Source organism: Lissotriton helveticus, chromosome 12, assembly GCF_964261635.1.
Source record: "Lissotriton helveticus chromosome 12, aLisHel1.1, whole genome shotgun sequence".
In the NCBI taxonomy this organism is placed as follows: Eukaryota; Metazoa; Chordata; class Amphibia; order Caudata; family Salamandridae; genus Lissotriton; species Lissotriton helveticus.
The window spans coordinates 862,523,586-862,545,754 of NC_136073.1; the positions used below are offsets into that span (position 1 = coordinate 862,523,586).

General features: G+C 47.6%; 2 protein-coding genes across 11 annotated transcripts in view; one reads left to right on the top strand and one right to left on the bottom strand.

The window, feature by feature from the left end:
• LOC144798821 (uncharacterized) overlaps positions 1-22,169 on the top strand; it is a 390,922-nt gene that overhangs the window by 282,196 nt on the left and 86,557 nt on the right. For 7 of the 9 annotated variants that reach the window (XR_013603660.1, XR_013603662.1, XR_013603664.1 and 4 more), the window contains one exon: positions 19,832-20,115. The exons of 1 other annotated variant lie outside the window; for it this stretch is intronic. The gene's annotated coding sequence lies outside the window, so the exon portion shown is untranslated. Of the gene's footprint in view, positions 1-19,831; positions 20,116-22,169 lie in introns of those variants that run through there. One more of the 9 variants, XM_078669868.1, reaches the window with a different exon arrangement.
• Positions 1-22,169, bottom strand: part of CRLF1 (cytokine receptor like factor 1) — a 112,457-nt gene that overhangs the window by 37,225 nt on the left and 53,063 nt on the right. For both annotated transcript variants that reach the window (XM_078669862.1, XM_078669863.1), the window contains exons 4-6: positions 20,217-20,386; positions 14,602-14,759; positions 12,334-12,502 (exon numbers count right to left, since the gene is read on the bottom strand). In XM_078669862.1, coding sequence (XP_078525988.1) covers positions 12,334-12,502; positions 14,602-14,759; positions 20,217-20,386 — 497 coding nt within the window. The remainder of the gene's footprint in view (positions 1-12,333; positions 12,503-14,601; positions 14,760-20,216; positions 20,387-22,169) is intronic.

Sequence of the window (22,169 nt, forward strand, 5' to 3'; positions counted from 1 at the left end):
CTGGGGTATCTCGGCGCTAACTAGGCAAATTTACTGAGGGGTGAAACCAGGATAGACTTAAGCGTGTTTACTAAAACAGAAAAGCTTTCAGCTGTTTCCTAAAAATGCTGTAGCTTGGGATTTTACGTAAAGCCGGAGGGAGCTCATTCCAGTATCTTGGAGGAAGATATGAGAAGGCTCTACCTCCGGTGAGGACAAGCCGAATTCGGGGAACCTGCAGGAGATCCTGAGCACTAGATCTGAGATTCCTGCCAGGAGAGTATTTCTACTTCAATTCTAACTGAGCCTGCCATCCAGTTGGAGATGGCAAGCATACCGGTGGCGAAGCGGGTTTTGTCGAGCGCTGATTTCGGACCGATGGTAAAAATAAGCTGCGTATCGTCCGCATATGAGATGATCTCAAAACCCAGCCGCTCGATGATCCCTGCCAGCGGTGCCATATATAGATTAAAAAGGATTGGGCTTAAACAAGACCCCTGCGGAACGCCCTTGTCGAGATGCCTTATTTCGGAGGTGTATGGTCCCAGCATCGCGGTTTGAGTTCTTCAGACAAAAAGTGCTTGAGCCACTTAAGTGCAGCCCCCTTGATACCACAGGTTACAAATCTCTTCGCCAGCTAAGAATGCAAGATGGTATCAAAAGCTGCGGAGCGATCTAGGAGGATCAGAATTGCTGAGCCTCCCGCATCTATAGTCTGTCTGAGAGAATCGGTCACGGCCAGAATAGCGGTCTCTGTGCTAAAACCTTGCCGAAACCCCGACTGTGATGGGTCCAAAAGATGGTTGTCTTCCAAGTAGGTACTTAGTTGTCGGTTGATAATACCTTCCAATATTTTGCTCAACAAAGGTAGCAAGGAAATAGGCCGGTAATTGCCAAGAATTAGAGGATCCGCCATCGTTTTTTTCAGGATAGGGTTCACAAATGCCTCCTTCCAAATCGCTGGAATGGTACCCATATGGATTGAGAGATTAAATATATCTCGGATGGCTGGGGCACAGCAGGTTGCTAGCAGCGCCATTGTTTTTGGAGGGCAGAGATCTGATGGTGACCCCGATTTTGCAGTCGCAAGACCTTTCATAACCTCCTCCGCCGTGATCGTTGCGAAGCTATTAAGGGAGCTAAGTACTCTCTCATTCTGCTCCTCAGATGAGATGGAGGATAACGCGTCATGTGGGACTGATGAGGGAAAGTTCTCATACATTTTTGATATTTTGTCATGAAAATAGGACACTAGGATACAATAGGATACTAACCTGTTTCTTTCTGTATCTCCTAGATCAATACGTTAACTGACGAAAATCTGGAATTAGGCCTCTTTAAAGTAATATTCTCTCCATCAGAAAGTTGGACAGGAGCCATAGTCTACCAGCCTCCTGGCCCGAAAGCAGACTTTTCAGATAGATTAGTGGAGCAGATAGCTACCCACGCATTGGCGGCCAGCAAGTTCATGCTGCTGGGCGATTTTAATTTTCACGGGGAAATGCATTTGTCACCTGAGGTGAACAAGCTCCTTACGGACATGGAACATCTGGGGCTCTCCCAAAGAGTACAAGGACCCACTCATAACGGGGGGCATACACTTGATTTATTAGTTACGAATTTTGACTCACTTAGGTATGACCCTCCCTGGCCTCTTACGTGGACGGATCATTCGATGATTAAGTTCACGATGCCACCCTGCATGCAGATACTTAGTGGACGATCTGTAGGTAGATGCCAAATCATGCAGCGGCGATGGAATAAGCTAACCCCTCAGGCCTTTGAGGAAGTGTTCTTGGCACTACATCCAATAGAGGAGCGGGATGTATCTGACGCCTTGTCGAAATTTACGGAAGATCTGATAAAAGTGCTGGATATAACTATTCCAGCGAAAAAAATATCCAGATTTACCCCTAAGAGACGCTCAGCCCAATGGTATACCGCCAATTTAAGGCAGGAAAAATCCGCCTGTAAAGACTGGAGAGACTTTGGCGACGGAATAAATCCCCTCAGTCGAAAATATCATTTAAATCTGCACTTACGACCTATCATCGTAATCTTAAGGCAGCGAGATGTCTATTCATTGCGAACCAGATTGAGACTTCAAATAACTCAGCAAAAGCATTATTTGACATTGCCAAAGATTTTGTGACCCCGGTCGCATGCAAGCAAGCACCCATAGAGTCTCAAGACCTATGTGACTCATTAGCTAGGTTTTTTCATGAAAAAATTGAAATTATCTATGCCAAGTTTTCATCAAGTGTCCATATTCCCCCGAACTTAGGCAGCTCATCTACATGGACTGATTGCTCCCTGGTAAGCTTTAGGCAGATCTCACTAGTATAGACGCTCTAGAGATCGCTAAATCGGGCTCCCCTGTGGACCCCTGTCCCCCAAAAGTCATGTCACACCTGTCCCACATTTTGTCACCCACTATTCAAAAAATCTTTAACCTATTAATTTTAGAAGGTGTGATTCCGGCCCCCTGGAAGGAAGCACGTGTTCGCCCCATTTAAAAAAAGCCAGCGGCTAACCCGCAAGAGCTGGGCAACTATCGCCCCATCTCTCTGCTTCCTCTATTGGGCAAAATGCTGAAAAGCATTATTAACCAGCAATTGAACAGTTACCTCGAATCTAATTGCATTCTGGACCCCTCACAATCTGGGTTCCGTCGGGGTTTCAGTACGGAAACAGATCTTTTGGCGGTTACTGACTCCCTGAGGATGACAGTGGATGCTGGAGGATCAGCGATCCTGATCCTTCTTGACCTCTCCGCGGCCTTTGATACCATCTCACATGTCAGGCTCGCGGAGAGGTTAAGATCCAATGGTGTTCAGGGTATGGCTCTTAAATGGCTACTGAACTTCCTGAAGGACAGATCCCAAACTATCATCATGGGCTCCTATCAGTCGGTGAAAATTCCATTGGATAAGGGTGTCCCCCAGGGCGCCTGCCTTAGCCCTACCCTTTTTAACATCTATATGGCACCTTTGCCAGTAGAAGCCCTGGGGTTCGAATCCATCTCATATGCAGACGACACCCAGCTGCTGTTTAATATCGGCTCAAACCGGGAGGCAGACAGACTCCGCTTTACCACAGGAATCCTGGAAATCTCTAACTGGATGACGAGCAACTGTCTCCAGTTGAATCCGGGTAAGAGGGAAGACATGCTTCTTGGGAAGGCTGCAGCAGTTTGTCCGAGGATTGGTGGCCTACCCAGCTGGGCTCCCCTCCTATACCCAAACAGTGTGCCAACAATCTTGGTATTAAGATGAATTATTCACGTTCTATGCAGGATCATGTAGCCGCTGTCTCAGGGGCCTGCTACTATATGTAAATGTAAATGTAGACGTATTTGTAAAGCGCACCGATACTCCTGAGTGTCCTGGCGCTGTACTCATACCGCTAGGGAACCCTTCCTGGTTTTTCCCCGTGAAATGTCCACTCCTGGGCATCCCCAGGGTGCAACCAGGCATCCCTAGCGCTGTAGGGGGCCGTTGTGGAGACTAAGCAAGCTATTGCCCAGAGTTGCAGCGTGGGACCCATGCTTAGAGTAGGCACCGAGGCCAGAAATCAGGTCCGAGGAATTATGACCCCAAGATCCGCCGAGACCAGCCGAGGCCAGCCGAGGCAGGAATTAAACCCTGGTCTCGGGCCAGAACTCTGCATCAGGGTCTGCCGCTCTAACCATTGAGCCCCACTTCTCCTCATTGAGCCACACTTCTCCACTATAGGCTAAGACTTCTGCGGAAAATCTTTCCTTTTATCCCGATGGAGCACCGTAGAACACTGACCCAAGCAATGGTCATCAGCCGCTTCGATTACGGCAATGCCCTTCTAGCAGAAGTTGGAATAACATCCTTAAATAAATTACAGGTGATCCAAAACACGGCGGCCAGGTTGGTGCTGAACATGCCGGCAGGATCCTCTTCGCTGCCACTGCTAAGAAACCTACATTGGCTACCTATTAAGCAAAGATCTTTCTTCAAAGTTTGCTGTCTGACTTTTAACGCCCTCCAGGGGGAGGGACCAAGATACTTGCAGAGCAAACTGGAAAAACATATCCAGAGCCGTCCATTGAGGTCGAGCTCGCTGCAGCTACTGCATGTACCCCGTATCAGACTCTGTAGGTCAGGGGGCATGGCTTTTTCCTACCTGGCCCCCAAATACTGGAATAGCCTGCCAATATCTCTACAAGAGATTCCATCATATCAAAAATTCAGGAAACATCTAAAGGCTTATCTGTACTAAATGGCTCCCTACTCCTCAGCTGCTCCTTTCCTTGGGTTTTCTGAGTAAGCGCCGAGATGCCCCACGGTGATTCGAGCGCTATACAAGAAGTTCAAGTTCAAGTTCAAGTTCAGGCATTTATAGAGCGCACTACTCACCCATAGGGTCTCAAGGCGCTAGAGGGAGGGGTTCACTGTTTGTCGAATAGCCATGTTTTCAGTTCTTTTCTGAAGGAGATGTGGTTCTGAGTAAGGCGGAGGTGGGTGGGGAGTGAGTTCCAGGTATTGGCAGCCAGGAAGGAGAAGGATCTGCCGCCCATGGTGGTTTTTCGGATGCGCGGGACTGCTGCGAGGGCTTGATTGGATGATCTTAGTTGGCGGGTGGGGTGGTAGAAGGACAGTCGGGTGTTGAGGCATTCGGGTCCTAGATTATAGAGGGCCTTGTGTGCGTGGGTAAGAAGGCGGAAAGTAATTCTTTTGTTGACGGGAAGCCAGTGGAGGTTTTTTAAGTGACCGGTGATGTGTTCTTGGCGCGGGAGGTCTAATATGATTCTTGCTGATGCGTTTTGGATGCGCTGGAGCTTTTTCTGTAATTTTGTTGTAATTCCGGCGTAGAGTGTGTTGCCATATTCCAGTCGACTTGTGACCAGTGCATGAGTGACAGTTTTTCTTGTTTCGAGGGGGATCCAGCGGAAGATCTTTTTGAGAATGCGAAGGACGTTGAAGCAGGAGGACGATACGGCGTTGACTTGTCTGGACATTGAGAGAGAGGAGTCTAGAATGAAGCCGAGGTTGCGTGCATGGTCTGTGGGTGTGGGCGCTGATCCCAAAGCGGAAGGCCACCAGGAGTCATCCCAAGCTGAAGGGGAAGATCCTAGGATGAGCACTTCCGTTTTGTCTGAGTTGAGTTTTAAGCGGCTCTGTTTCATCCATTCGGCTACTTCTTTCATACCTTCGTGAAGGTTGTTTTTGGCGGTGTTGGGGTCCTTGGTGAGGGAAAGGATCAGCTGGGTGTCGTCGGCGTAGGAGATGATGTTGAGGTTGTGCTGACGTGCGATGGAGGCGAGGGGACTCATGTAGACGTTGAAGAGGGTGGGACTGAGTGAGGAGCCTTGAGGTACGCCGCAGATGACTTCGGTGGGCTCTGAATAGAAAGGGGGGAGTCGGACTCTTTGGGTTCTCCCGGCTAGGAAAGAGATGATCCAGTCCAAGGCTTTTCCTTGAATGCCGATGGTATTGAGGCGTTGTATTAGGGTGTTATGACAGACAGTGTCGAAAGCGGCGGAGAGGTCGAGTAGAATGAGGGCCACTGTTTCACCGTTGTCCAGGAGTGTTCGGATATCGTCGGTCGCCGCAATGAGGGCGGTTTCGGTGCTGTGTTTGGCTCGAAAGCCGTTCTGTGAGGGATCCAGGGAGTTGTTGGATTCAAGGAAGGCTGCGAGTTGGCTGTTGACGGCCTTCTCGATGACTTTGGCCGGGAAAGGGAGGAGGGAAATGGGTCGGTAGTTTTTCAGTTCTGAGGGGTCTGCTGTTGGTTTTTTCAGAAGGGCGCTGAGTTCGGCGTGTTTCCATATTTCAGGGAAGGTGGCGGAGTTGAAGGAGCAGTTGATGACATCGCGGAGTTGGGGAGCGATGATGGAGTCAGCTTTGTTGAAGATGTAGTGGGGGCAGGGGTCCGAAGGTGAGCCAGAGTGGATTGAGTGCATGAGGCGAATGGTTTCTTCATTGGTGATTGGGTTCCAGGTGTTGAGGTAGTTAGTTGGAAGGGTAGGATTTGAAGGGGGTGGGGTGAGTTGTTCATTGGGAGTGTTCTTGAAGCTGTTGTGGATGTCGGCAATTTTATTGTAGAAGAAGGAGGATAGCGCATCGCAGAGGTCTTGGGAGTTAGTGACGTCGTTGGATGCCGTGGGAGGGTTGGTGAATTCTTTGACGATATTGAAGAGTTCCTTGCTGTTATGGGAATTGTTGTCAAGACGGTCTTTGAATGCTGCTTTCTTGGTGTGTCGAATCAGTTGGTGGTGTTTGCGGATGGCTGTCTTGAGGGAGGTCATGTTGTCTGAGGTTGGTTCTATTCTCCAGTTCTTCTCCAGGGTGCGGCATGTCTTCTTGGATTTTTTAAGTTCGTCATTGAACCAGGGGGCCTTTTTGCTGGATGATTTCATCTGGTGCTTTTTCAGGGGTGCTAATTCGTCAGCACTGTGGGTGATCCATTGCCTGAGGTTGGTGGCCGCTTGGTTTGGGTCCATTGAGAGGGTGGGAGGGTTTAGGTTGAGTGATGTGAGGAGTTGGTCAGAGGTGATTTTGTTCCAGTTTCTCCGAGGAATAGGTTGTGGGTGGTTGTGGGTCAGGGTGGTTTTGTAGCTGAAGTGAACACAACTGTGATCCGTCCAGTGGAGAGCTGTAGTGCGATCGAAGGAGATGTGCTTGCTGGAGGTGAAGATAGGGTCAAGCGTGTGTCCGGCTGTGTGAGTGGGGGTGTCAACAAGTTGTTTAAGTCCAAGATTGGACAGGTTGTCCAGAAGAGTGGTGGTGTTGTTGTCGAGAATGTTGTCAAGGTGGTAGTTGAGGTCTCCTAGAAGAATGTAGTTCTCTGAGGCCAGGGCGTGCGGGCTGATGAGGTCAGTGATGTCGTCGCTGAATTGAGATCGGGAGCCTGGGGGCCTGTACATGAGGGTTCCTCTAAGTGTGGTCCTGGGGTCGGTGTGGATCTGAAAGTGGAGGTGTTCGGCGGTAGCAAGGTTGTCGTCAGAGCTGGTTGTGATTTTGATGGTGTTTCTATGGACGATGGCGATGCCTCCTCCACTTTTTTTGTTGGTGCGGTCTTTTCGAATGATCTTGTAAGCGTTCGGTATGGCTATGGCGATGTCGGGGGCGGAAGATGCATTCATCCATGTTTCAGTAAGGAAGGCGATGTCAGGTGACGCAGTGTCGATTAGGTCCCAGAGTTCGGTTGCGTGTCTGTGGACCGAGCGGGTGTTCAGTAGGATGCATTTCAAGTTGTTGGGTTTGGAGCTGTGAGTGGGGGAAGTGTGTTTGTTGAGGGTCCTGACGCAGTTGAACTTACAGGAGAGGCAGGAGAATGGGCCGTGGGTACGTCCTGGGGTAGCTGCGCAGCAAAGAGGGGTGCGTCCGGTGTTGAGGGCGAGGAGAGTAGCGGCAGCATAAGTTACTCTGGGGGGTTGGGAGCGGCATAGAGCAGGGGGACGGGCGCTGGGCGCGGTCCAGGCGCGGACGGGCGGAGACGGGCTTACCTTTGGCGCACCTTCGGCGAGGCCGCAGCGCGTGGACGCTGCGCGTTGGGACGTCAGTCTTAAATGGACAGTGGAGGGGGCGGAGCGTGGGAGGGGCCGCTGGGAGGTGGTCTCGGGGAGGTAGAGGCGGGCCAGGAGAGCTGATCACAACAACAAGATGGTGGCGGGCTGAATCAAAACGAGATCGGGGCACAGTCCGAGTCAAGCCTGAGCATATACTGCAAAGTAACACACCACTGGTGGGTCCGGCTAGAAGCGCTAATAAAAACAAATGCCAGGCGGCTCACGAGTAATTGTAAGCTCTAGTTGCGTGCAGAAGCGCTACGTTAATTAATATGTGCAGCAGGCAGCAGCAATTAAAGGAACCAGTTCAGTGCAGGAGCGCAGTATGCAGTCAATGCTAGCAGCGCTGAAATGATTTTAAATTAGCAGTTAACGATACCAATACTCCTTCAGGGGCCAAGGGAGCGTGGGGAGCGACCGTGCAGGAACGAGTCCAGGCGTAGAAGGCATAACATAACATAACAGATGCACAAGTTACTTACCTTCTGTAACGATATATCTGTAAGAAACAGTAGTTAGTATTAGATTCCTTACCGCCCCACCCATCCTCCTTGTTCTGCGAACCGATGTCTAGGGTTAAGATCATCCCCTTTCAGGGCCCTAGTTTCATGGCACCAGTGTTGATTTTTATCATGGCTCTGTGTTTCTGGCGCGGAAAAGCTGTGTATAAGAACTGACGTCGGCACGTGGAGGTGGCGTCTAAGTACTCCGATGACGTCATCAAGGCGCCCACGACGCTGACGACGGACGCGGAGCTGCGGACGACACCTACCGACGCGCATGGGTACTGCTACGCAAAAATTTCCGGATCCAGTCTGACGCCTGGGGATATTCTAAGGTAAGGAATCTAATACTAACTACTGTTTCTTCCAGATATATCGTTACCGAAGGTAAGTAACTTGTGCACTAGGGAGTTATATAGTTCCTGCGATTCCACCGGATCCTGACTACGAACTTTAGGGGATACACAATCCTGCACTATACCGAACAATACTTTCAGAGATTTGCTTGCGTTTTCAATATGGGTAATGATAAACTGGCGCCTAGCCCCTTTTAGGTTAAGATTGTATTTTGCAGGAGCCTGTCTATAGGGTGATCTGTTTTCATCAGTCTTACTGGAGCGCCACATTCTTTCTAGACGCCTGCAACTGGCTTTTTCCAATTTAAGTTCCGCCGTGTTCCAGGGGGTTGAAGCCCGCTGTTGGATGGGGCTCAGTGTCCTTTTTGGTATAACCACGTCCAAGGCTGTTTACAGGGCAGTATTAAATGCCTCCAACTTTGTAGATACATCCCCAGTATTAGTAGCCAAATCCGGGGAAAAAACCTTGTTGAAGGTCTCTAAAAGAGAGCTTATGCCAAGTCCTACTTCGTTTAGGGGTCTGTCTAACGGGGCGAATAACAGTCTGTCTTGGTCAAAGGATCAAAGTCTTGATGATGAAAAAAAAGTCCTGGTTCCCAAAAATGAGTGCCATTGCCCACAATCTGCAACCGCTGCCACATATTAAGCACTGAACAGCAGACGACTTGCAACAAAATAATCAGTGCTGGTGGCTGTCTTTGCATTTTGCAAATCAGAAGTTTCTGACTCTTTGCACTCCACTGACAAAGGGAACAAATTGGGAACCATTCCTCCCTCTGTACTGGCAGACTTTGACTGTTCCAACTGTTGAAACATAAAAAATTACTACTGACTAACATATGCAAAGTAAACTCTCCATCGTTCACCACTTCCATTTTCTTTTAAGTAATGCTTAATTTGTGTCAGTGGCTGCCGGTGGTGGGCTCCAGCACTCATTTTTCAGGGACTTGGTCTTATTTTTCATCATCAGGCGTTGCAGGTGACCAGGCACTTATGGAGTAGGGAGTAAGAAATAGAGATTCTGGCAGGCAGGACCCGTGCAGCAGCATCCTGACTCCCAATACATGACGAGTGGGCACTCATAGACTGAGGGGTGCTCCCTTGGCCCCAGAAGGTACATCGCCACAGGAAAAGCGGCAGAAAATGTGCAGAAGCAGAAACCTGAAGCTGTGCTTGGTGGCGCTTCTAAAATGGCAATTGAGCGACAGAGGCGACTTGTGCTGCGGCTTGGCTAAGGCAGCCTTGGAAGGTGGAGTACTGGTGCGCGACCCCGAAAGTTCCCACCACAGTGGGAGTATTGGCCCTGGACCAGAGGAGACGGATTGGCACCCCGCTCGCGCTACTGATGAATTGAGCTAACAAGATGTGCACTGGGGACTGCTGAGGACAACGGTTGGATCGGTGGCCCCAGGCTGCTGTGAGGTGGGGGCCAGAACAGAGTCCCTGCTGTACCCCGAGCCAAAGGAACCCTACAGTGAAGGCATGGCTGGGACCCTACTAGGCAGCATGGCAAGCAGAGGAGCCTAATAGCCTGGAAACCAAAAGTAGCACCCTTGATTCCCCCCCACAACCACCCCGGAAGCCAGAAGTAGAACCCTTGCCCCCGACATCCTGCATAAGGTTCCTGTGGTGGGGTAATTGGCTTGGGACCAGTGGTGATATTGCTGAAGGCACCAGAAGTGGCAAACCCTAGAGGGGCCTGCAGGTACATTGAGTGGTCCCCCCTCCTACCAAGCGCCAGGTACTTGGTTTGCTGTGCCCCTTGAATGTGGGAATGCTTTGGGGCTCTGGGGGCCATTGGGATGAGACTGGACTGAGAAGTGCGACAGTGTTGGGGGCAGGCCTCCTGGCTGGAGACTATGCTAAGATGCCCCATAAGTTTGAAGGGCCCTTGAGGGGCGTGGCAATACGCCCATGCAAAGGCAAAACAATAAGGGAAGTGGCCCAGGGACACTGTTGCGGCATCGAGCGGTGGAGGATGAATTGGGATTCACCGGGGCCCACTCTGTAGGGTTCTGAGACTAACTGAGGTGGGATCGAGTACACTTTACTGGTCTGAAACACTGACTGGCGATACCGGTCAAGTTAGGGTGTGTTAAAGGTGCGACGCTGCAGCAGCTCTTCAGGAGGTACAGACTGACCAACCACTGAGACCTAGAGGGGGGCTTTGCCTTCTTGCCGTTAGCCCCCCGCCCTTCGGCCCCTTGCAGAGGGATGTAACAGACTAGGTATGCAAACTATAACTGGTCACCCGGAATCATGGGAAAGCCTTCCATACAAAAAGAGATGGATGTTGAAGGACTGGTCTCCGGAGAAACAACTGACGCTCCAAATGAAGAAGGGAAGTCTGCTTCGCAGCTGGGATCCTCCAAAGATATCACCCTGAATGATATTGTGCATATCTGTGAGTATGATATTAGAGCCCTCTTTGCCTTATGGAGTTAAAGGATAGAGGCCCTATTGTTATCAACATAGTTCGAACGAGAGATCCCCATTGTTGTCAATAATCTGAGCCAGGGAGGCCTCATTGTAGCCATTGGAGTGTAGCCAGAAGTCATAGCCAAAGCTGTCCAGTTATAGCTATAGGAAACCTGAAAGGCCACATTGTTGCCAATGGATTTATATCCCCATAAGGCTCATTTGTAGTCAATGACATTAGACCCCACAGACGTTCCCTGTAATCAGTAATCCGAGTCAAAAGAGGCCATTTGCAGCTCCAAGAGACACTATTGCTACCAACAGAACCAGAGCCACAGAGAATCATTTGCCAACTACCGAATAAGAGCCACACACAGTCCATTGCCATAAATAGAGCAAGAGCCAACCAAAGACCCACACCACCAACTCAGTTAGGGCCAGAGAAGATCCCTTGCTGGCAAGTAACATAGAATAAGAGAAGATGAGATGCCACCTATAGAGTCGTCGAAGATCCATTGCTGGCAACTAACATAGAATAAGAGAAGATGAGATGCCACCTATAGAGTCGTCGAAGATCCATTGCTGGCAACTAACATAGAATAAGAGAAGATGAGATGCCACCTATAGAGTCGTCGAAGATCCATTGCTGGCAACTAACATAGAATAAGAGAAGATGAGATGCCACCTATAGAATCGTCGAAGATCCATTTCTGGCAACTAACATAGAATAAGAGAAGATGAGATGCCACCTATAGAGTCGTCGAAGATCCATTGCTGGCAACTAAGATAGAATAAGAGAAGATGAGATGCCACCTATAGAGTCGTCGAAGATCCATTGCTGGCAACTAACATAGAATAAGAGAAGATGAGATGCCACCTATAGAGTCGTCGAAGATCCATTGCTGGCAACTAACATAGAATAAGAGAAGATGAGATGCCACCTATAGAGTCGTCGAAGATCCATTGCTGGCAACTAACATAGAATAAGAGAAGATGAGATGCCACCTATAGAATCGTCGAAGATCCATTTCTGGCAACTAACATAGAATAAGAGAAGATGAGATGCCACCTATAGAGTCGTCGAAGATCCATTGCTGGCAACTAACATAGAATAAGAGAAGATGAGATGCCACCTATAGATCGTCGAAGATCCATTGCTGCCACCAAAGTCTGGACAAGAGAAGATTAATTGCCACCATTAGAGTAAGGGCCAAAGAAGATACATTGCCATCAACAGAGTTAAGGCCAGAGAAGATCCATTGTCGCAAAGTGTCGCCCAGAGGATTCATTACCAACAGAGAAGGTGCCAGAAAAGATCAATTTCCATAAATGACATCAGTACCAAGCGGTCCAGTTGCAGGCAATGGAGTGAGAAATCATACAGGAAAATTTGAAGCCAAAGGAGCGAAATTGCAATATTTTTGTTTCATCAGTTAATCTGTTGTGTTTGTGGCAACAGTCAGTTACATTTGTAAGTGCTTTCAAACAAAACAACAAGTTTTTAGACCTTGAGGAAATACAATGAGTCACTTACCACTGCGCGGGGTGGACGCGGCTGTGGGATTACTCCAGTCACTCCATATCCCAGCTTTCTTTGATCCATAAATGCCAAACGGATTACATCGCACTTGAACAAAGTACACAGTTCCAGCCTTCAGACCAGCGAGGCGGCAGGATGTCTGATTCCCGACATCGTCGACAACCTTTAACCAGAAAAAAGCCCCATTTGAAGTCAAATATTAAATAACCACTACTTTAACAGTTGCATGCCTCACAGATTATGAATAAAAATTCATACAGTAGTTTTCCAGTCTGTCAAAAAAGTTCCTTCACCACAGTAGGAATCGATAATGGGTTGGTCCATAAACACATTTTTTAAAGGATGGACATATACGAGCCATCCCACACACTGTGGACGTTGTGCGGGAAGACTAGTATATGTATTACCTCATCCCTCAATACAGAAACAATATACATTCAGTAACTGGGAATATGTTTGAAATTAATTCTGCTGCATGTTTGTTCAGAGTTGCCTAATCGCTGTTCATCAGTCAATGTTGAATTTAAATATTGGTTTTCACTACCCATCGAGTTCCAGTAATGAGACAGTAATCCACCTGATAGAGTAAGAAGCTCATTGGTAAATTTTTTTCCAGGTTTGCTTTTTCTGGACACCACCTATGTATCACTAAGAGACTGGGTGTTCATTATCATGAGCCATTTTCTCCCATTCACACTCATCTGTCTTGCTGATGCACACATTGACTGGTGGACCACTTGATTTTCAAATCTATAACAATATGCAGATAATCGTACCCCGAAAATGTACAAATTTAGCTATTCCCTGAACTGTGGATCAAGGCATGTGATTAGCTAGATCTAAGGTGGTTACTCTTTAACTGATGATTTTGTTTACCTGTGAGTCCATTTATTTTGGATACAAATTGATTTGTGTTAGGATAGGCTCGATTCAGAAAATCCTCAAAAATACTGTAAAAATGGTGCTGTAAATAACATAAATCACATTTTTACCATGCTTTTATCCATATTCCTCACTCACAAAACAGACCTCGACTTGGCTTAACTTTCTATCAATAAAAGAAAAAGGACACAATGTGCAGACCCTAGATAACAAACAAGACTTCTGGCAGAGACAGAGCTATATCAGAAGTCCCCTTCAACAATACTAGGGTTGCGCCAAAAGGCGTCCTGAAGGTAACGCTTTCTAAAGTTCTAACATACCACCCATCATCAGATACAATAGGTGTTGCGAGAATGATGATAAACAAGCTATCCAATTTAGTTCTCTAACTGCTACCACTCCTTGTGGTGGCACCACAAAATTGAAATTCAAATGTACTGGGGAGCAAATATAACGTGTGGTGCCCTTGAAATTTGGCTACTAACATTGTACCCCCCACTTTAGGGAAACCTTCCACTAACTATATGTGTTGACAGAAACACCATCACACTACTGATATGCCGGAGTGTAACTCATGGAGTTTGTCTGCAAAGAGGCCCGATTATGCCTCTGGTACTCTCTCCAGGAGAAACACCTCAGCACCCTGATACCCAGCTTCATAGTCAGTCGGTGGACTTCTGTTGCCAGTTTGGCATCTGTTCCAGGTTGGCGGAATTAATGTCTGTTGTCAAAAGGATAAATTAATCCTTAAGTATATTTTCTTTGGATGGGGAATGGATGACTAATTCTTTTACATATCCTTGTAAAAACATTTGAAATCAATTGAAAAATATCTGAAGCAAAGAGGAAAATGAAGGTGCAATAAAGGTGCACGATGCAGTCAAAAACAGACCTGTAGTAGCTACTTGAAAGCCAAGGATTTGTGTGTGCAATAATAGTAAGTCTTGTAGAGGTTCTGCTCAGTCCTATTCCCATAAGAAGCACATGAGGTATTGTAGCTAAATGAAATATTTATTGTCTTTGTCATCAGAACTATTATCTGATGACTCCATGTCACAAGAGCCCATATTTTCAGTTCTTTACCTTCATTCAGCAAAACAGTGGATTCTGGGAATGGACTTTTGTTTCACTTCAGTTCTCCCAATATCGGTTGAACAAATGTGCCAGATTCTTTGTTTTTTTTAATATTAAGCTACCCCTGGATTCACAATGTACTGATGACACGGGGTCTTAATTCTATTTTTCCTTGGACCATCTCCCTATTGCTATCCCAGGCTGAAGGGATACGTTGCATTGTACGGGTATGAAGGAAAGGGGTGATGGACTAAAAAGAGTAAAAGTGGGCACTTCACGCTTAGTATCCAGCCTCATGATCCTCACCTTCCACTCTGAACTGTCTTCCACTCTGTACCGGATTTGATATTTTGCCTGAAACAGGAAATCTTTCAGTGCTGGCGGTGAGCTCCAGCGCACACTTAGCTGATCCTCCAAATCTCCCACCCGGTTGACATGAACATCCTTGGGTGGGTCGGTGGTCACTGTGCCAAGAGAGAGCAGGTTGAGTTAACCAAGAGGGCTTCACTTCTATTATTTTATAAAGAAAATTATCATTCATATTATATTATTATGATTTAACATGTCTTAAAATTAATGATTTTAGGAAATGTTCTAATACAAATAGTTTTACATACTTATTAGGTGAAACAAAGTGCAAAAAAGTAAGGATCAGATGTCATAGTTAATCATTTCCTTTAAAATCATGAATAATAGCAGCTCTTTCTGTTGCCATCAAATGATTTAGAAATGAAGCTATCCTAGGAATTACATTGACTCTCCCGCAACAGAACATCAATTTTAAATTTCACTTTGTGATTCAGAAGGGCTACAAAAATGCTAAACGAAGGAATTTTATAAAGTGCAGGCCTTAATCTCCCACTTCACCAAACAATGATTCTATGATTCTTCTGTAGCTAGCAGTAAACCATGCCTTTGTGAGATTAGTAAATTGATTACCTGTTAAAAAAGATGTTTTTTACCACTAATTTATTGAGTGCCAGAGATATAAATAATGTTACAGCATTGTCCCTTTGTGTGCATTTACTGTATCTTGTGTCAAATGGGTTGACGGTTTGAGTGTTCCAAGAGATGACCTATCCTGGCAGTTGATGCTTGACTATTCTTATTGGATCAGGACTAAGTCTAATTTGCATTTGGTTTGTCTCCGTCTGGGTTAGCGCAGTGATAATGGGGCCAGAGTCATTATTACTAGTTGAGATTAATCAACGCATTTCACCCATCACCATTCTTACTTAAACTGAATTGCTTATCTAATAGAGACATCCAGCCACAGATTCCTTACCTTTGAATTTCCCAGGCGTCAGGCTGTCTCCGGAAGACTTTTCCTCGAGCAATAATACCCTTGCGTGCCAGTAGGTGGCGTCGGTCAGCTCCACCTGGGGTCGTCTGCCTCGTCCGCGCTAGAAGGGACGTCCGCATCACCTATTTAGGCCCCACCTCGGCGCGCTGACATCAGTTCTTTTCTTTCCGCGCCAACTAGCGCAGATCCGTAAAGAGAGCTACCCTCTGTCGCTTTTTGACAGGCTTTTTTCAACGTTTTGTCAACGGTTTTTGGTGTGCAGGTTTTTCCAAACATGTTGAAGAATACTTCTGTAATCAAACCGTGCTGCGCCTGCCATCTCGGTAATGGATCCACACTTAATTTGTCTCTGGTGCTGGAGCTCTTCCACCACTCCAAGTCATGCTCCGACTGCCGTGCCATGGCTCCGAAAGGTTTGAGGGAGCGTTCCCTTAAGCTGCTTGCGGTCCGGCACCCAGCACCATGCTGTTGGCCCTGGAGGTCTTGTTCTCGGTCCCAGCTGAAAGGAAGGTCCAGGCACTGCTCCTGGAGTCCTAAGTCCTCGTCCTCCCACTCAGTCATTGGTCAGGTAGAGGCATGAGAAACACAAGAAGTCGAAGCGTGCTCCTGGGTCGGCTCTGCGCTTCATTGCCTTTCCAGGGGCGACCCCCGCCAAGCTAAAATAATTTTATGATGCCATGTGCCTCATATTTGGGCAACCTCACCCTTCCTGCACGTCTCCAGGCCCCAGAGGCTCTACTGGGGGGGTTCCACGCCAGTGGCTCCGAACCCTGCACCAATACCTCCAGATGGATCCTGTGTTTGGACGGACTGGCGCCGGTCGTGCCACTGCTGCCGGCACCAGCACTGTTCTTATCCCTGACGACCCAGAGCCGGGTCAGCGCCTACCGATACAGATTGTGGCACTGGCGGCATCATTGGGTCCTTGGGAGGAGTGGCTGAACCCTTTACAAGACGAGCCTGAGCAAGAAATGGACTGGTATGAGGAATATGGTGAGGCCAGTGGGCTGGATACCTCTCCATATTCTGGCCTGCTTTCTCCCCATACTGTGGCTTCGGAGGAGGGATCTTTATATTCTATGGCGGTGAGAAGGGCAGCTGAAGTCCTGGACCTTCAGCTCCCTTTGGTGGAATTCAAGACAAACATCTTGACAGGGGTCCTACAGCCTGGTGTCTCCTCCTCGAAACTCCTCCTGCAACTCAACGAGGCCTTGACTGATGTCCTTCTGTGAACCTGTTTACAACAAGGGGTGGTGATGGACAGAGTCTCTGAATTAAGCAGAGTACTCTCACCCAGTCCAGAGATCAGGGCTAGATCCAACACCGTTTTTTAGCTCATTGCACCATCCCAGTTTCAGAACCTGGCTGTATGCAAATTAGTCTGTCCCTGGCCCAGTGCATCATGGGAACAGGGCAGACCAGACTACAAAAGCCAATTCTTACACTGGGAAGGAAACAAGCGTCCGGGGACCGGTTTCTGGCATTTCAGCCGTCTTCGGCCCGGCTTGCTTGAATCCCGATGGTGCAATGAGCAAGGGACTCACATCTGAGTATACCCTTCCACGCTTAGGGTGGACAAAATTATTTACAACAAGGGGTGGTGATGGACAGAGTCTCTGAATTAAGCAGAGTACTCTCACCCAGTCCAGAGATCAGGGCTAGATCCAACACCGTTTTTTAGCTCATTGCACCATCCCAGTTTCAGAACCTGGCTGTATGCAAATTAGTCTGTCCCTGGCCCAGTGCATCATGGGAACAGGGCAGACCAGACTACAAAAGCCAATTCTTACACTGGGAAGGAAACAAGCTTCCGGGGACCGGTTTCTGGCATTTCAGCCGTCTTTGGCCCGGCTTGCTTGAATCCCGATGGGGCAATGAGCAAGGGACTCACATCTGAGTATACCCTTCCACGCTTAGGGTGGACAAAATTATTTACAACAAGGGGTGGTGATGGACAGAGTCTCTGAATTAAGCAGAGTACTCTCACCCAGTCCAGAGATCAGGGCTAGATCCAACACCGTTTTTTAGCTCATTGCACCATCCCAGTTTCAGAACCTGGCTGTATGCAAATTAGTCTGTCCCTGGCCCAGTGCATCATGGGAACAGGGCAGACCAGACTACAAAAGCCAATTCTTACACTGGGAAGGAAACAAGCGTCCGGGGACCGGTTTCTGGCATTTCAGCCGTCTTCGGCCCGGCTTGCTTGAATCCCGATGGTGCAATGAGCAAGGGACTCACATCTGAGTATACCCTTCCACGCTTAGGGTGGACAAAATTATTTACAACAAGGGGTGGTGATGGACAGAGTCTCTGAATTAAGCAGAGTACTCTCACCCAGTCCAGAGATCAGGGCTAGATCCAACACCGTTTTTTAGCTCATTGCACCATCCCAGTTTCAGAACCTGGCTGTATGCAAATTAGTCTGTCCCTGGCCCAGTGCATCATGGGAACAGGGCAGACCAGACTACAAAAGCCAATTCTTACACTGGGAAGGAAACAAGCTTCCGGGGACCGGTTTCTGGCATTTCAGCCGTCTTCGGCCCGGCTTGCTTGAATCCCGATGGTGCAATGAGCAAGGGACTCACATCTGAGTATACCCTTCCACGCTTAGGGTGGACAAAATTATTTACAACAAGGGGTGGTGATGGACAGAGTCTCTGAATTAAGCAGAGTACTCTCACCCAGTCCAGAGATCAGGGCTAGATCCAACACCTTCTGTGAACCTGGTCAAAGCCCAGCAAAAGGGCTCCTGTGAATAGTACAATTGCTCACCGCCATCGTCCCGCACCGGGTGTCCCAAAATTCCTAATCCACCACCCTACCCCAGAGAGCTTGGTGATCCAAGCCTCTACCTCACAAATTGCATTCCCTTCCGCACCCCTGGACAGGGATTCCAAGAGGCTGGATGGTTGGGGCAAGAATTGTTTTCTTCTCCCAGCCTTGCACTTCGGTCACCTTTGCCTGTTGGGCCTTAACTCCCCCTCCTTGTGGGAACTGTTGCTCAAGTGCTGCCACAGGTTTGGGAAAAGTCCTGGTCATTCTCTCCCAACCAGTATCAGATGGGAGAGATGCAGAAAAGTTCACCATTCATTGTGAGATGGACACCACCGACTCTGGGCAGTGCAACATCATCAACAGTGGCTGTTTAACACCACTCCTGGCTGAGAACAACTGACTTTTCTGGGAATGTCCAGGCTTTTCTTATGGCTATGCCCTTCGATGGCACCCGTCTCTTCAGAGGCAACGCAGACATGGGTTTGGAGCACTTTAAGGACTCATGGGCTATGGCCAAGTCCTTGGGCCTATCAGGGGCCACCTTTTCCCAGTCTGCCTTTCGCCCCTTTCAGGGGCTTTCAGTCACGCCAGCCGTATCCCAGCCACAAGACAACACAAGTTCAGCAACCTCAGCGTAGCAGTGGGTGCGCCTCCTTTCGACCCAGTGGGTCAAGTGGCCAGAGGTCAGGTCTGTCCACTTCTCCCCCTGCGGCCTTCAAACCTTCCTAGTCCAACCCTTCAAGATCATGGGCAGCCAGTTCGTATCAGGATCAGCCCTCACCTCCACCACTGCCAGAACATCACTTCGGACAGAGGGGTTCTCCATATAGTCCGAAGGGGCTACTCCCTCCCTTTCGAGATTACCCCTCCCTCCATGGCTCCAACTTTCATCCGACTGACAGAGGATCACCTGACTCTGCTTCTTGAGAAAGTCATGTCTCTCTTGGCCAAGGAAGCCATATAGAGGATTCCGGCGCAAGAAGTAGGCTGTGGCTGTTAGTCCCGCTACTTTCTGGTCCCGAAAAAGGACATGGGTCTTCAACCTATCCTAGATTTGTGAACCCTCAACTACTTCCTCAAAAAGGAAAAGTTCAGGATGCTCACTCTGGCTCAGGTCTTGTCTGCCCTAGACCCCGGAGACTGGATGATAGCAGAGCTGACCGACGCCACCAACCGGCGCGCATGGGTATTGCTTGAGAAAAAGTCTTCCGGATCCAGTCTGACGCCTGTGAAATTCAAATGTAAGGAGTCTGTGGCTTGATCATATCTCTACCATATAAGGTGTTACCGAAGGTAGATAACTTGTCCATCAGTTTTTAGACATACAAGACTTAAGTGTTGGTGGATGTGAATAATTGTCTGCTCTTTGTACTCAGTTACATAATATTGTACAAGTCGACCCACCATTCCAGTCAAGGCCCCACGATAAAGCATCATTTTTATGCTGTCCTTTTTCAGGTTTCTTTGAAGTTGACTGGAAGAATATCATAGTCCCTGGACCAAAAGAAGGCATTTAACACACTCTGGTCTTCAAAAAATGTTTGGTGTAACAAAGATCAGGTTTGCTTTTTCAAAATGTATTCCAGGCTTGTTCTTCGTATGCATATCTTCTACATTTCTGAAAATGACATCAAAGCATTCTAAGAGATTTGTCTTTGAAATTCAAATGGATTCTCCTTTAGGCCAATGTGTGTGATCCCTTGTGAAACTGTTTGAAATTAAATTAATAATTGTTTCATAATGCACACTTGGAAGCTTTAAATAAAAACAAAAGTATCGATCACTGGCACATTAGATTGACAGTGCTGGAAAATTGGCTAAAGAGCAAACGTCCAATTCTTACCCACATCAAGGATGTCTAACGTGATGACATCAGAACTGGCAGATCCCAGCCGGTTGTTGGCCTCCACCCAGATCTCGTACGGGGTGAAAAGAGCCAGGTCTTTCGGAATGTGGCAGGAGTATGGTCCCATGGTGTGATATTCTAGGCAGGTGTTATCCCGTCCGTACCACCTGGGAATCAAGACATATAATAAATGTTAGGCACATGTATAAATCCAAAGGCATCCATTAATTCTAGAGACAGAGTTTAATCCTCATACAAATACCAATTTGTTAAATGCATCTGTATTTATTGATTGGAATCGAGTGTGCGTTACAAGTTTGATATACTTCTATTAAGTTTTGTAGGTCTATAATGATTTTATAATGAAATGCATCAAAGAGTTCCATTTCTAGAGTGGTAATGGACAACATCAAGAACTAGTACTCTAACTATCCTACTGCTTGACTACATTTGATTTTACTTGCCATGTTCTCTGTGCTTCATGGTGTCCATGGAGGTGGAGGTCTGGAGGAACTGTAGAGGTGTGTTTGTGTGTAGGCACACCCTGGTGTTTGCTGGGAGAGAGGGGAGTGGTGTGTGTGTGCGCTCGCATTTGTGAGTTTGGTTCTCCATGGTCTCCTCGTGGGTGCATGTGTATGTCCTGGTATCCTCTGGGTTGGTAAGAGAATGATGTGTGCATGTATGTGTTGTATAACCCATAATGTCCCGGGTGTGTGTGTGTGAATTTGGTTCTCCGTGGTGTCTCCATGGTGTCCATGGGTGCACATGTGTATCCTAGTGTCCACTAGGTGATAAGAGAATAGCATGTGCATGTGTTTGTATTCTCCATGATATCCCGGGGGCGGGTTATGCGCATGTGGTGGGGATGTAGTACTGACATGCTGGTACTATCCCTTCAATCAATCAAAGTACATCAGCTCTGCTGAAAAGTGTGTATGCTCTTACTTTAGGTTGCGACTGCAAATGTCACTGCTGACCCGATGCATGCAATTCTCACTTTCTTCCTTACTTCTGACTCTCCACTGCTCATTTCAAATTCAAACAGTGTGTTTTCCATCTGTAATAATTGTAATCCTGAAGGGCGTCAGGTATATCTTACCACACTTGAGTGGTTGCTTATTGAACTATTTGGCTGTGGCTGTTGTAAGCACAGATAACCACAATGCCTCCGGTGGATCATCAAACGTGCAATATGTGGGCTTACAACTTTATATTTCACTGCATCGTGAAGACCTGCATCTTTGTGGTGGTTCTGCTTTTGACACATCTTTTACTGAGCTCGAGATCACCACATTGTAACAGGAAAATAACAGAAATCCACCTCTTCTTCTTTCCTCCTAAGCCCAACAGATAGTCAGTTGGGCTCTTCAAAAGACTCAAAACTGTGGTATGATGGGAGGCTAAATGATGACAGACGCTCTCTTGGAGTAATTGAACGACGTTGGAGAGCTACACCCTCAGCTGACCTCCGCAAACTTCTAACAACATCCAGAAATGCTTATTTTAGAAAGATCAGAAAATCTAAAACCGATTTCTTCAGGTCTCAAATAGACCTAGCCAAGAACCCCCCCAAAAAGCTAGTCCATCTTATCAAAGCCCAAACCAAGAGCCTACCTAATGTATTCAACGCCAGCCCACTCTCTCTACCCAACTGTGATGAATTTGCTTCCTTCTTCGCCTTTAAGACTGAATCCATTAGATCAGATATACTCAAGGACCTAATATCCATCTCAGACTTGAAAATGAGCTCATCACAGCCCTTGGCTGATGCCCTAGCTAATGACCTCCCACTATTTAAACTAAAAAACAATGCAACTTGGTCCCATTTCAAGACTTACAGTGAAGACACCATATTAAAGACGCCAAACGCGCTGAAACCCTCCAATCACTTCACAGACCCACTCCCAGCGAACTACCTAAAAAACTTCCTTCCTCTCTTACTACCCTTCT